This window comes from Onychostoma macrolepis, chromosome 02, assembly GCF_012432095.1.
Source record: "Onychostoma macrolepis isolate SWU-2019 chromosome 02, ASM1243209v1, whole genome shotgun sequence".
Lineage (NCBI taxonomy): Eukaryota > Metazoa > Chordata > Actinopteri > Cypriniformes > Cyprinidae > Onychostoma > Onychostoma macrolepis.
Window position 1 is genome coordinate 15,633,432 of NC_081156.1, and position 15,155 is coordinate 15,648,586.

General features: G+C 42.5%; 1 protein-coding gene across 1 annotated transcript in view; it reads left to right on the forward strand.

The window, feature by feature from the left end:
* The window catches only part of chd7 (chromodomain helicase DNA binding protein 7), a 51,963-nt gene extending 39,876 nt beyond the window's left edge, over nt 1-12,087 (forward strand). Inside the window, exons 24-38 of the mRNA XM_058797079.1 lie at nt 683-772; nt 1,216-1,319; nt 2,699-2,828; nt 2,989-3,046; nt 3,139-3,199; nt 3,293-3,629; nt 3,731-3,939; nt 6,382-7,140; nt 7,330-7,487; nt 7,894-8,121; nt 8,242-8,646; nt 8,766-8,963; nt 9,075-9,215; nt 9,307-9,411; nt 10,025-12,087. Of these exons, the coding sequence (XP_058653062.1) occupies nt 683-772; nt 1,216-1,319; nt 2,699-2,828; nt 2,989-3,046; nt 3,139-3,199; nt 3,293-3,629; nt 3,731-3,939; nt 6,382-7,140; nt 7,330-7,487; nt 7,894-8,121; nt 8,242-8,646; nt 8,766-8,963; nt 9,075-9,215; nt 9,307-9,411; nt 10,025-11,056 (4,015 nt within the window). The 3' untranslated portion in view covers nt 11,057-12,087. The remainder of the gene's footprint in view (nt 1-682; nt 773-1,215; nt 1,320-2,698; nt 2,829-2,988; nt 3,047-3,138; nt 3,200-3,292; nt 3,630-3,730; nt 3,940-6,381; nt 7,141-7,329; nt 7,488-7,893; nt 8,122-8,241; nt 8,647-8,765; nt 8,964-9,074; nt 9,216-9,306; nt 9,412-10,024) is intronic.
* The last annotated feature ends 3,068 nt before the right edge of the window (nt 12,088-15,155 follow it).

Consider the following 15,155-nt stretch of genomic DNA (forward strand, 5'->3'; position numbering starts at 1 on the left):
GCATTGTTGTGTTCCTGCCTTACACTAGGCAGTGACAGAGAGAGAAAGCAAAACACTGTTTACACTGCTGGCTCTGATGTGCATCCAGAAAAGGGGAACAGAGCAACAGCTGAGGAAACGTTACGAGACGATAAATGCGAGGTGCTTAGACCGCCAACCATCTGCTCGCCGCACTGCAAACTTCTGCCTCTGTACTTTGGAGGCGTCCCGTTAGCACCTCCCCAACTTCCCTAACAGCATTAGGAAGGAAATGAAAACGAGAGGATGAAGGTGCTGGAGTGCGTACGCGTCGAGGAGGGGGGCGAGGGTGGGTACGGGCGGCTCCCCAAGCGCAGCGGCGCGGTGCCAGGCCAGGTGCCAGGCAGACCTGTTGGAAGCGGGTGAAAGGCGGCACACACAGAGGTGATTATGTGCAGCCATCTGTCAGGCGTGGAGGCTGCCGCACAGCGTGGCTAATCAGCCCTGGCAGCATGATGGATGAGCCGTGGCACATGCCAAAGAGCTGCTGCTGCCGCTGCTACTGCTGCTGGCACAGCTCAGAGCTGGCCAAACTTACTCACTCTTTTGTTTTCTGCCTTCTCCCCTTCCCTTTGTCCTTTTTTCCTTCCTTTCATTCTGTGTCACTCCATTAACCCCAACTCATCTTTGTTTTTGTCTCTCCTGCTCGTTCTATCTCTGACAGAGTGCTGCTGCGGGTCCGCATGCTCTACTATCTGCGACAAGAAGTCATCGGAGACCATGCAGACAGAATCCTGGAGGGAACCGATTCAAGGTTGGCATCTCTCTCCATTCCCTTCCACCGAATCCTGCCTGCTGTTATCTTTCCTCTCCCTCCATCACCTTCTCCTCCCCTCCCCCTCCCCCTTTCTGACAACACCCCCACCCAGATGTGCATGCATTTATAATGTGCAAACGTGCTCACCATGTTGATGCTCTCAAGGACTCGACTGAAGTTCTAATGATTGTGAGCGGCTCGCGGTTGCACCCAAGTGCATGGGGTGAGATAAGCGAGTGGCTTAGATCTCTGGCCGTAATCAGGTTGGCCCTGGATAAACAAGATGAGAAATGGGCCTTAATGAGATGCGGCTTGCTAATGCTCGCGTTTCCTACCAGATGTCTGCAGATAGACATTAATGCTGCTCTCATTAGATTATGTGCCGCTGTGGCCATCTCCTGGTTTAATCACTCTTTCCTGTGTTTGTCTTTTGCTTATAGCGAGTTGGATATCTGGATCCCGCAACCCTTCCACGCCGATGTCCCCACTGATTGGTGGGATCTCGAAGCGGACAAGTCCCTCCTAATCGGCGTCTTTAAGCATGGTAAGCTCCACCTCCTCACAGCTGATGCTCTGTGATTGGTGCATTTGCGGTGACATGCGACAGTAATTGCTAATGTTGACCTATTGTAATATTGCCAAGAGATTGATTGGTGATATTTTCCGAATGGCTGATCCTGCACTCGATGGAGGGTGGCTGGGAAAATGGATGGGGAAAGAGCCGAGAATTAATCCATCAGAGGCAACAGGCACCTCTCAGCACATTTTATTAACATTGACCCACAGTGTTAAGAAGTGTTCTGGGAGAACCTGCTAAATTCCCAGTTTGGGACGTGATTGTTTTCTTTTGTGAAGCTGCGCAGCTGTCCCAATTTATCTTTTGGGGAAAACAGGGCCAAAAGCTGTATTTAAAAAAAAAAAAAGAGATAGAGAGGGGTTTCTCAGCTGCTCACTTTTAATTGTATTAAGTATAGTAATAGCCGCTTTATTTAATAATGTCCGCTGCTCTCGCCAGCGATTATTAATCTTGTCGAGGGGCTTTTTATGCTTTTCTCAGATTGGTCTTTTTCGCGAATGTGTGTACAGAGAGCTCTCTCTCTGCTCTCCCCCGGTGCGCTGTGCTACCTCGTTAACTCAGCTGGCCTCCATACATGGCGCGCGCGCGCGCACACACACACACACACACACACACACAAGGAGCGTGTATATAACATAGGCAGCCTGTTCTTAATCATAATCCCAATTCAGTAGGGAGGTCTGGGGAGGAAACTGGGAGAGAAGAGGTGGCAGGCCTGGACTGCAGAGGAAAGAGTGATGGCCTATAAACCCCCTCATGATTACAGTTTGGCTCGGGGCGCGGCGGCAGTTAGGAACAATGTGTCACCGCATAAATCCTAATTGAAATGTGATGTTCTGGCGGGGGAGGGGGTGCTCGAGCCCCGTCTGATCAGTGGCTCAGCTGAAGTGGGTCCAGCCTGCCAATCGCCTCCCCTGTTGTGCACTGTAGGGATCCGCAGGCTTGAATCTGTTCTGCATGGACAGTTCCAACGGGCATTTTCCTTTGGCTCGCCCTTTTTTCTTTTTAGGTTTTTTCCCCTATTTTAATCTTCTGGTAGTTTTTGAAAAGATTTCACTTTGTATTAAAAGGTTGATTTAGTTTAAGGTTGTGTTTTTTGTTTTTTTGCAATTTGTTTTTTTTTCCTTCAGGTTTTTTTGGTACGTTAATTGCCTCAAGTTTTTAGCACCTCACGCAACTTAATATTTTATTTAAACATTTTGTTTTTTCAATTTCATTTTAAACTACGTTTGACACACCAGTAATACTTTTCTCTGCTTTCACATCACCAGGGGAAATAATAGCTCCACAGCCCAGCCTGTAATTATGCATATTTTATGTTCACCGCTGCTCTTTTCTTCCGCTAGGCTACGAGAAGTATAACTCTATGCGTGCTGACCCCACCCTGTGTTTCCTGGAGAGGGTGGGCATGCCCGATGCCAAGGCCATCGCTGCTGAGCAGAGGGGAGCGGACATGATGGCAGATGGTGTCGAGGGGTAAGTTTGGCCCAAAATCACAGCCCCAGCAAGAGGGACTCCTCCTGCTCTTTCTTTCTCTGGCTCTCTCCCTCTTTCTTTATCCTTCACCCCGCTTTCCTTTTGGTTCTTTTCTTTGTTTTCTCTCCCACACTAAAAGCTTTTCTCTTTTTCACAATAGAGAGGATGAGGACCCAGAGTACAAGCCACTCCGGATGCCGTTTAAAGATGATCTAGATGTGAGTTTGGAAATGCATTAGTATTGACTGTATCTAAAATCAGTATTGGTAATAAATTAGCTTATGTAACGTTTTCTTTGCCATGTTTGCAGGATTTTACAAACTCTCCCCTGGATGATAAAGACGATGGGATGGATGGCGAGACTGGAGAAGGTATTTATTTCCCCAGCATACAGGCGTTACCCATCATACTTGAGATTTTTACTTCACTGTGCTCACCATTGCCGTCTGTTTGTTCACCCTCAGTGCCTAAGCCTGGTGAGAATGGGAAAGTAGGCAATCTGTACTGGCCACCAGCCTCTGCCCTGACAGCCCGATTGCGCCGCCTCATCACGGCCTATCAGCGCACTCACAAGCGCGAGCAACTAAGGCAGGAAGCCATGACCAAACCTGACCGGCGCCGAGGCCGCCCGCGTGATGACATCCTTGCCATGGTAACAGAGGGAGGAGCTTATGCTCCGGATGGAGCAGTGGCTTTTATGGCTGAAGGAGGGCCTTTCATGGCCAAGGGATCACCTTTCATCCCTGATAGCGCCGCCCTGCTGGCTGATGGAGCAGCTTATTTTAAAGAGCGACGGCAGAGGTGAGTGACATCTAGATCTTCCATTTAAAAAAAAAAAAAAACTCTATTTCTCCTTTAGTCACACATGACCTCATTTCCATTTACCAACATCTGTTTTCCAGATGGACAAGGCGTGAAGAGGCCGATTTCTACCGTGTGGTGTCCACATTCGGTGTGGTTTATGACGTGCACAGACAATGCTTTGACTGGTCCCAGTTCCGTGCTTTTGCTCGTCTAGACAAGAAGACAGACGAAAGCCTGGAAAAATATTACTACTCTTTTGTTGCCATGTGCAAGCGGGTGTGTCGAATGCAGGTCAAATCCGAAACAGGTGAACTACTGTCTATTTGAATTGTTTTTTTTTTTGTGTGTGCTATCAAACGATTAATCACATCCAAATTAAAAGTTTTTGTTTACAGAATATATGCATGTATACTGTGTATATTTATGTATATGTACAGACATGCAGTAATTTATATTATATTATATAAATAAATTTAATATACCTACGCGTGTGTGTATTTATGTATGTGTTTTATATATACATATACACACATACATGTACACACACATTCTGTTAATAAAAACATTTATTTTGGATGCAATTAATCGTTTGACAGCAAAAGTGTTTTATTTTTTTTTTTTTTTTCGTCAATTCCTGCTTGTTGTTTTTGTCTAGTCCCTAATTTTTTCTTGTGATCACAACCTAGTCTGCTTCCGCTACCTTTAAATAGCTCCAGCTCCCTGTCGGTTATGTCTTCGTCCCTAGAAGAAAAATGTTAGCAGAAGAAACATGCAAGAGATATCAGAACCATATCGTTATTAGCTTGTATATCTATTTTTAATACTGGACATTGTAATATTGTGAAGCCTGAATTGATTTGTAATTAGCATTTAAAATATACGTGTATGGGTAGTTGACAAATTACAAATTTTTGTAAAAGATATTTTTGAAGAAGAAATGCATATTTACGTAGTGTCAAGTCTGATCTTTGAGAAAATATAAAGGGGCTTAGATCTCTCAATTCTTTTTTTTCAAACATTTTTACTGAATTGTACCATCAATTTGTCCTATGGTGTGACATAGCAAAATTAAGAAAAAAAACTTGTAATATATAAATAGCATGAAAGATTTATCTTTATTGTTAGACACTTATTTTCTTATAGCGTTATTTATTTAATATGAAATTATAATAACAATTTTTCCCCATGACTTGCTGGACAATTTCAAGACAAACTTTGACAGCAAGATAAACTTTGTCATCCATTCAAAACTGCTGAAAATTATACCATTTTAAGTTGAGTGATATTTGTATCTCCCCTATTGCAATACTAAGCTGTTTTAAGCTATTTTGAGGAAAACAAATCTGTGGTTCTTTTGTGTGTCACACCATAGGACATTACATCACACTAAAGGACAGAAATGGTAGTTATTAAAGTTATTTCTATCTTACTTTGAACATGTCAAACATTTTGATAAACAATAGCAACTGCTGCATGTGCGGCACAGCTAAATATGATTGATATTCAAACTATTCATTAAGATGTGAATTAATTTAAAACTATATAGCTACTGATTTTAAGGCATTTTTGTTCTATTTACTTTCTGCATTGTTCTCTTAGGATCTCCTCTCTTCTGCGTGGATCCCTGTTAATTTTGTCTATATTTCCGTGTCCTCTCTCTTCCACTAATTTCTCTCCCTCAATACTTTTTCAAAAACATAGCACTTCATAACAGTACAAGTTTTCTGTAAAAACATAGTAGAAAATAAAGTAATTATTGCATTTAAGAACACTGAAAATGTACCAAAAAGGAGTTAAATAAATCTTATTTAATTATTTAAAATGCTTTTTAAAGAGACCTTGTCCTGTGGTGTGACAGTACAGGCGTCACACCGGAGGACATTTTCTGTCACACCATAGGACGGTTTCAGCCTTTTTCTGTCAATTAATGACCTTGCTATTCTGAGCTAACCTGTCATTAGTGGTTTGCAAGAGGCATCTGCATCATTTTCCATGATTATGTAGTTTAACATACCCCTAAATTATATTTTTTTGTTAAAAAAAGTGTCACACCAAAGGACAACAAAACGTAACATTTTTGTAGTAGTTCCAAAAAAGTTACATTTTAACAATTCTGAGACTAAATTTGACCATGTGCACATGTCATGGGCTTCACATGGGGCTTCAGTAACATAACCATGAATGGGGTCCTTCAACTAATTAGTTTTTACTTGAATTGCCGATTTAAAATCAGGATATGGTGTCACACCATAGGACATGGTTTTCAGAGACAAAATGTATCAAGTTCCTACACTTTCAGCAATATATAGATGAAAAAAATGATTGCCATTTACTAAAATAAACACTTGTACAATTATGCCGGGTGTATTTATCAACATTTTTATGCTTTTCTTTTTAATTTATAAAAGTTGTAATTTACTGAACCATGCTTGGGACAGTCACACCATAGGACAATGTTGACATTTGGCTCAAAAATTAAAAGTCTTGAATAACACTGCAGCTTTTTTAACAACAGTTCTATGTAGGGTGAAGACTTACAGCATTTTAACGACAAAATTTTAATTCTGTGGTACAGTGAAAATGCCATGTCACGTCAACAACCCATAAATATATATATATATATATGGGTTGTTGATGTGAGATATATAAAATTTATTCTTAGAAAATAGTATAACATTATTTACATTTTGATGTTTTGATTTAAATTTTTACTATTTTCAATTATGCAACTGGACATTTCTGTTTACAGAACTGCCAGACCCCACCCTCATCATTGACCCCATTACAGAAGAGCGGGCTTCACGGACGCTCTATCGTATCGAGCTGCTGCGGCGGATCAGGGAGCAGGTGTTGCCGCACCCTCAGCTGGATGAGAGGTTGAGTCTGTGCCAACCCAGCCCTGACCTCCCAGCCTGGTGGGAGCCCGGACGCCATGACCGAGACCTCCTGCGGGGCGCCGCAAAGCACGGAGTCAGCCGCACTGACTACCACATCCTCAATGACCCCGAGCTAAGCTTCTTGGAGGCCCATCGGAAGTTCACACAGGGCAAGGGTGTGGAACTGCCCATCGTGTCTGATCCACTTACACCTCTGAACCTGCTCAAAGATGAGGAGGTGAAGGAAGAGCAAGGAGATGTCTTGGTGCCCAAAGTGGAGAATGATGACATGGAGGTCAAAGAAGAAAAACCTGAAGCCTTCTCTCCTAAAAAAGAAGAGGAAGCAAATGATTTGGGTCTGAAGCATGAGCCTAAAGAGGAAAAGATGGAAGTGGAGGAGAAAGATGATTCGATGGAGATTAAGACCAAGGTAGAGCAGGGTTGTACTGTGGATGGTATGGCTGATGAGAAGCCCATGAATCAGGAGCCCACTACCCCTGAGAACAAAAATGCTGAGGATGAGAATGAGCCACTGACTGCTGAGACTAAACTTCCTACTGACAAAACCTCCAAAGATGAGGAAGACAAGATGGACGAGGACGACAAATCAGAAAAATCTTCACAAGCTGAAGGTAAATGTTAGACGTTATTTAACTTTTCATTTCTGTTGACACTACATTTGAGAGATGCGTCAAGAGAAACGTGCCTCACATTTTTGTATGATCCAAAAACAAACAAAACCAGTTTTAGCTTTTACTTTATTTTAATTTCTTTAATTGGCTGGTCAGGATGCTTAAAAAGTAATGGATTTTTATTTGCAGTTGGAGGAGCCTCTGAGAGGAAGAATTTTGATGAGGAGAGTAACGCCTCCTTGAGCACGGCCCGCGATGAGACCAGGGACTGCTTCAGTGTTGATGACGTTGAGCCATCAGCTTCTCAGATGTTCAGTGAACGTTCTCTGTTCTCTTTCTGGCCCAAGGTTAGTTAAACCATTTTCCCCACTTCACTCTCAATTTCCTTTCCTTTTTTGTCAATTAAACTTTTTTTCAGATTAACTGTGCATTAACATCCATTTTCCCCCTCTTCTAGCATGTAGTAATATAGTTTGCCACAAAAATGATTTAGAGATAAATGAAGCCAAGCCCAAAGCTTTGAAGACATGATGTGATGCATAGTGAAAAGACTGTACTTAGCGTTTCGGAGCTTCCTCCTTTAATAACAGAGTTATTAAACAATTGCATTATAAGATCCTTGGGACATGAAACCGGAGCTGGAATGGGGAAAATGAGATACCCTTTGTGTACCCTCTAGTTCATTATGTATGCATCCACGCACACACACTCACTCACTAACACTTGTGCTGCTCTTCTGTGTTTGTACTTCAGGACAGGGTAATGATCAATCGTATGGACAACATCTGTGAAGCGGTCATGAAGGGCAAGTGGCCTTCCAACAGGAGGCAGTTCTTTGACTTCCCAGGCCTGTTGCCTGGCTACAGCTCCATGGCAACGGACAGCCCCCTGCAGAGGCGGAGTCTTGGTGATCTCTCATTGGTGGGTCAGACCAGCTATAGTGGCAGTGAGGACCTCGCCATGTCACCACAGGTCAACAAGGCAAGTCCCGCCCCTAACCCGGCCTGCTGCGCCTCCTGAGACTCATTATGGTTTTGTAAAATTATAAAATAGATTTTAATAGTTAGGTTTGTTAAACACCCTCTCATTGTTCTCGTCCAGGATGATGCTTTGAGTCTGTCCGTACCTCGGCAGCGCAGACGCAGGAGGAGAAAGGTGGAGATCGAGGCAGAGCGTGCTGCCAAGCGCAGGAACCTGATGGAAATGGTCGCTCAGTTACGAGAGTCCCATGCTGCAGAAGGCCAAGCACAGGCCATAGACCTGACCAAGGCCCTGCACGGCGTGTCCACCTCCTCTTCCTCCACCGCGTTCCCTGGAGCCATGGCCTCCTCCGTGGCAATGAAAGCACAGATGGAGCTGCTGCAAGCAGGCGCTTCCTCTAGACCCAGAGCCAACGGCTCTCTACTTGACACTGAACTCCCCAACCGGAGAAAGAGAGGTCGCAGGAAAAATGTGGAGGGGTTGGAACTGCTCTTTATGGGGAACAAAAGAGGACAACTCAATGCGGTATGTATCCTGTCAGGATGTGATGTGGGAGTCATGCCACTTCATGTGGTGAATTAACACTCTTTAAGCACATAAACACACTTTTCTTTTTCTAATTTTCTGTTCCTTTGCATCTGCAGGAAAATTCCGATGGGACCAAAGCTTTTGTGGATGGGCGGGCACATAGACCCATGTCATCTCCTGCACATAAGGCTCCCGTTGAAGGCCTAGAAGAGGGAAGCCATCTTACAGGGGAAGATGGGCCCAGCACTAAGGACCTACGGGAGTGGCTGAGACAGCACCCCACCTACACTATGGATATGCCTGGATACGTACCAGTGAGTGCCGTTCTTTCTGCCCACCCAACGTTTTTTTTTTTTCTCTGTTGGCTGATGTGGTAATGTCCTGTGCAGTTTATATTACAGAGTTCTCTTGTTCTTATCTTTCAGAAGAATGAGGACCACCTCCTCTCTCAGTTTGCCAAGCCCAAACAGAAAAGACACCGATGCCGCAATCCCAACAAGATCGACATTAATACGCTGACTGGGGAGGAGAGAGTCCCTGTTGTTAACATTAGGAATGGAAGAAAGGCAAGTGTTAATGTTTATGAATGGATCCAGTTTATTTCCCACAAAATATTCTTAACATTGGCTGTAATGTTTATAACTTGTATAACTACAGATGGGAGGAGCTATGGCACCTCCAATGAAGGATTTACCCCGCTGGCTGGTTGAAAATCCAGAATTTGCGATCGCCCCAGACTGGACGGATATAGTGAAGCAATCGGTGAGCTTTTTATTAAATTTTGAGTGAATTCAAGTCAATTTAGCCACTATATGATAGTTTCAACTATTAGTAACTGTCATGTATCAAATTGCTTGTTGCTTTGTTTTTTTTAAATATATTTATAATGTATACTACTACCATTCAAAAGTTTGCGTTCAGCAAGTTTATTTTTAAAAATTACTTCTATTCAGCAAACATGTTAAGGGCATTTTGTAATATTACAAAATATTTCCATTTAAAATGCTGGGGTTTTTTGTTTCAACTTAATGTTTATGTAGAAACTTTGCATTTTTTCAGAATTTAAATATAAAGCAGCACAACTGTTTTCAACAATTAGAATTTTTTTTGCATATTGATTTCTGAAAGATCATGTGACTGAGGATTGACTGAAGACAGCTTTCCCATTACAGGAATAAATGAGATTTTAAAATATATTCAGTTCAAAAGTTATTTTAAATTGTAGAATTGGACAATTACTGTTTTAATTGCTCTCTTGATCAAATAAATAGAGCCCTGGTGAGCACAAGAGACTTCTTGTAAAACATGAAAATCATACTAACTTTTCATGGTTGTTGTATATTCTTAAATTACAATATTTTCTTTTTGTTTCCAGGGCTTTCTCCCAGAGTCCATGTTTGACCGTCTTCTGACTGGGCCAGTAGTCAGAGAGGAGGGTGTGCGCCGCAGAGGCAGGCGACCCAAATCTGAGATCGCCAAGGCGACAGCAGCAGCGCAGGCAGCGGCTGCAGCAGCGGCTTCCACGTCCGGTGTTAATCCTTTGCTGATGAACGGGCTGTTTGGCGGTATGGACCTGACCAGTCTGCAGGGCCTGCAGAACCTCCAGAGCCTCCAGCTGGCCGCTGGCCTCATGGGCTTTCCCCCTGCTCTCGGAGGGGGAGCGGACGCCAAGCACGCCGCAGCCATGCTGCCTCTCATGCTTCCTGGCATGGGTGGCCTCCCCAACATGTTCAGCCTGGGGAGTCTGTTTGGAGGAAACCTAGCTGCCGCTGCGACGGCCACCAACGGCGCCTCTGGCACAGAACAGGCAGAATCTGAGGAGAATCCCAAGCCGAAGACGGATGAGGAGACCAAGGACGAAGGAGATGAGAAAGAGGAGAAGGAAGCAGAGAAATCGTCTGAAACGGAGTCTGCTGAGGCAACCGGTGACGTAGCTGCGCTGAATGCAGCCGCCGGCATGTCCACCAACGCACTGGCTTTCAACCCTTTCCTGCTGTCCACCATGGCCCCAGGCCTCTTCTACCCATCCATGTTCTTACACCCCAGCCTTAGCGGCCTGGGCATCCCAGGCTTCCCCCAAGCTTCTCTAGCTGACCTCCAGAGCGCTGTGTCGGGGGCCTTGGGGGCCACCGGCGAGGACAAGGAGTCCGGTAAAGGGCTCTGCACAAATCAGGACCAGAACGCCTCCATGGCTGACGTGGAAACTGCTGACAACACACTTGAAGACAGTGACTCAGAGGAGAGCCAGAACAAGACTGCTGATTCATCAGTACTAGATGATGACCTGGCAGGGCCGGCAGAGGAAATGGACTCCATGGAGGGTGGAATGGATGATGAGGACGATGATGATGATGATGAGGAGGAGGAGGATGATGACCCTGCTGATGAGGATGACAAAAGTGACTAAAAAAAAAACTGAATCAGGCCTTCTAACATTTCCCCAGGGCTGAGACGCAGACTGAACTCTGACAGAATGGTTAGTCCAGTTGTTTACATGCCAACTCAATATCCAAAACACTTTGGTTGTTTGGTTTTTGTTGACAGGTAACATTAAGAGGAAAGCAAATAAGCTGTCTCTGTAACCATTAGCATAGCCAGGGATGATGTGAACAGTTGTGCGGATGTCAAAAGGGTTTTTTTTTGTTTTTCCTGTGTTTTTTTTTACTTTTGTTTTTATTTTATTTTTTTTCTTTGAAGTCTTCGGCACTGTGTGGGTGCCTTCTAGATGAGATGGAAATTTCCTGAAATATTATAGGAATTAATCGTTCCGATAGTGCTATGCTGCTCTCTCCTTATTTTAATATTATTGTTTTTTGTCACTTTTCTCTCTCTCTACTGTTGATATTGTAACAATGAGTAGCATCTCGTAATATTCAGTGATGTACAATTTAACGGCATTAAGACACTCTCCGCTGCTGAGGAAGAATCGTGGTTTTCGTTGTACTGTTCTGCTGAGAGGAGCAGGCAAAGTTCTCACATATCATAGCCTACACTCTGACTGTTCCCAGTCTCTCACACTGACAATCCAAACGGGTGAGGAGACCTCTCGACCTGTGGAGACAGCAATAACGAAGGCAGCTTTTGAATGTTCAATTTTACTCTTTTGACTAAACACCGGAAAGTGTGAAAAAGCGACATGAAATAAATTACTGCAGTCAAATTGTCTCATTGTATCCATGTTAATGCACTGGTGTATGAATAAAATCAGGTACCTTTATCTATTTGAATGGACTTTTGTTACTTTAGCCACAAAGCTGAACAGCATTACCTCAATTCTAACTAGCCTTGAAGTTTACAGACAAATGTTGTAAATGTTTTGTTTTTTTTCTTTTGTGAGTGTCCTTTTTTTTTTTTTTTTTTTGAAACCATCATGTATGATGAACTGTAAATTGCTGCCAACTGTAGTAATGATGCTTTTAATAAAAGTGACTCACAATATTCGCCTAGGAAACCAAAACTGTGTTTGTGTAACTCTGTGGGGATGTCAAACCGCATCCTCTAACAACGAACCTTTTTATAGCTGATATAGATGATATTCTTTAATGTAAATGCTCTTTGATCGTTTTCTGTAGCTGCTTTTTGAATAACTGAGGAAATGTAGGCCTTATAATTAGTAACTTAGTTTTTCCATTAAATTATATTAAATACAAATTCAGTCATAACATTAGGCTGCTTTTAACCTTATGCTGGAGCAGGTTCATTTTTTGGTGGTGTTCCAAATTCTGACCCCGCCAAATTATTAATTTACCCCTCTAGTATCGTTAGATGTGGGGGAGGGGTTAGGATTAGGCAGTCCGCCGGTATCAATTTCAATGAGGGGGTTATAATTTGGCAGGGTGTCGAAAATGTGCACAACACCAAAGAAACTAAGTAAATAAATATCGGGCAATCTCACAGGCTGACGATATGACAACTGAGCATATCGCCCAACACTTGTTCCAGTTACAGCAATGTTGGATTTCCACACTTGAAATCACTGAATACGATTTAAAATGATTTTAAAATTTAACAGAATTATTTGAACGGTTCTGCACTAGATGCCTCATACAGTAGCACTGCATGACTTGGTTGCCAGGAAAAGAGAGGCTCCGACAGGCCTGTTTACTCTAGCCATCATAAACACCATCAGTCCTGTGGAGCAGCTGACATAACGTGCTCCGACAGGACGAGAGGACATGGCAGGGGCTCTCTGTCCGCTCCAGTAGCCAGCCATTATGAGCCTAACGCCTGGAACAAGGCTTTTTCCCCCCTCTCTCGACAGACATCTTTCATAATTGCACTTTCCGATGAAGTGGCTCGTGAAATCCATAGGTCTCGTGTGCACCCAGCATGCAGCTCTTGGCAGGAGTTAGAGTTTGAGATTTGGACAGGAGGTGCTTGTGCACGAAGTTGTCAAAATGATGGCTTTTATTGTTGCCGTGGAAGTCCTGAGGTGTTAATGTACGTTATTGAGTTTTGGGATGTGGGAAATGTTTTTCTTTGTCCTTCATAAGCAAATAACAGTGAACTGCTGTTGTGCTTGTTGAATAGTTTTCCTCCGCTTCCTGTTTTTAATGAAGAGCGAGTTCTCGTGTTGTCAGAGCGGTTTTTGTGGCAGTGAAAATCTTCTGTGGTTCCTAGTCATTATGTGCCATCTTGACACATGGCACAGTCGCTCGCAGAGGGCTCGTCACCGCCGGCATCGTGCCTCCTTCACAAACCACTGACTGCTGGGTGTGAAGTCTGTCATTGGCGAGGAGGCAGGTTGTGGTTAGCCACTGAGCGTCAAACATGGCAACACAGCACAGTTCAGTAGCGCTGGGCCGCTGGGATTAGAGCTGGCAGCTTCCTCTTGGGAGAGGCCCTTTCTCAGGAAGGCCAAACTGAATGCTTCCCTCGGCTTCTGCTGTGCTGTTGCAGAAGTCTGTAGAGGACCTGCACTGAACCACCAAAACATAAAAGGGTAGTATCAAAATCCATATGTACTGTTTTAACAATTTCCAATGATATTCAGTATGTCAGAAACTCCTTTGATCACATTTGTTTGTTTCAAGTCACCTTAAAGGCAGTCTGCTCACTCAGAGCCCATAGCTGCAACAAAAGAAGTATAATTTCTAGTCATGTACAGCTCCTAACTACCAGAATGGGGAAAGACCAAAAACTACTTATCCAGTTGTCAAAATTACAGCTCAATTGCTCAAGAATGTATTACAAATCAGGAATAAAATGTGTATATGGGTCATTCCTGGGATTTGGTAACATGGAATATACATTTTTTCAACTACATATAATTCATTTTCTAAATACCCCACATCATTAGGCACATATCAAATCTGGGAAAAATATATATATATATATATTTTCCCACCTCAGGCATTGAAGACCTTTTATTATTTTCAGTTTGTGTTTTTTTGTTTTTTCAGATTTAGACACCTTTTTTCTCAACCCTGTAATGGACAAAATGGGATTGGTTTAAAAAGGATTTTACACAGAACTTGTTATAAAACAAACATCTACCTACTGCTCATGTGTCCCTGATAACAATATAATGATAACAAATGTAATATTTATCATAACTTTTCACATTCTTATATATAAGAGGGCTGAACTGAAGATAAAAAATACACAAAATGTGTGTGTGTATTTTTAATTTAGAAGTTTAACTAAAACCACAATTGTTATTGTTTTAGTCCTTTACATGTCAGATGGCAATCGGCAAGAAATGCTTCCATTCTTCATTGTCTTCCCTGTATTTTTCCAAATATAATAATGTGAGAAGGTGTGACAGGGTTGAAGACTGTAACACATTTGAAGGGATACATTGCCTTCAATTTTAATTGTTGGTTTTGTTTCTCTCTCATATTGTCCCCTTCTGGGTCACGATATCTGCATGGCCAGCATTGTCTTTCTGCTGCAAAAGTGGGTGCAATTTCTGATGTATGATGCTTGTCAAAGTTTAAGTGGACATATTACGTAAAAAATTCTATTTATAACAAAAATATGAGCTGTCATGATTTTGAAAAGTATGTATTTACTGAAACCAAGACTATTTTTTAATTAAAATTATTAATAAATTAAGTAAAAAACTTAAACTCCTGTCACAAGTTTACAACCCCATAACAATGAGAAATACATATATTTGTGACAGGGTTGAGTTTGATTGGGGTTGTTAGTTTTTACTCAAAATAGCCACTGCTGCTCATGTAGCACAGGAGAGTAGACTATATATGGCAGCAATAAAATAAGTATATTGTATACTTAGGTATTAAAATAAAATGTTGAAAATTAATCATTTTCCATCTTAATTTTGTGTGACGGTTAAGCTTGACAGTACCCTCCTATAATACACCTCAAAGATATGAATGAAAAGTATGATAATACTAACCATTTTCTGCCCCACTATTAAAGAGACCTGAATGATGTCATTTCTGGTAAATGATGTCACATATGTGTGGAGACTAAATTATTATTGGCGTAGAATTGTTCGTGTGACGGGGTTGAGTTCAGACTGAGGGACATAACTTTAA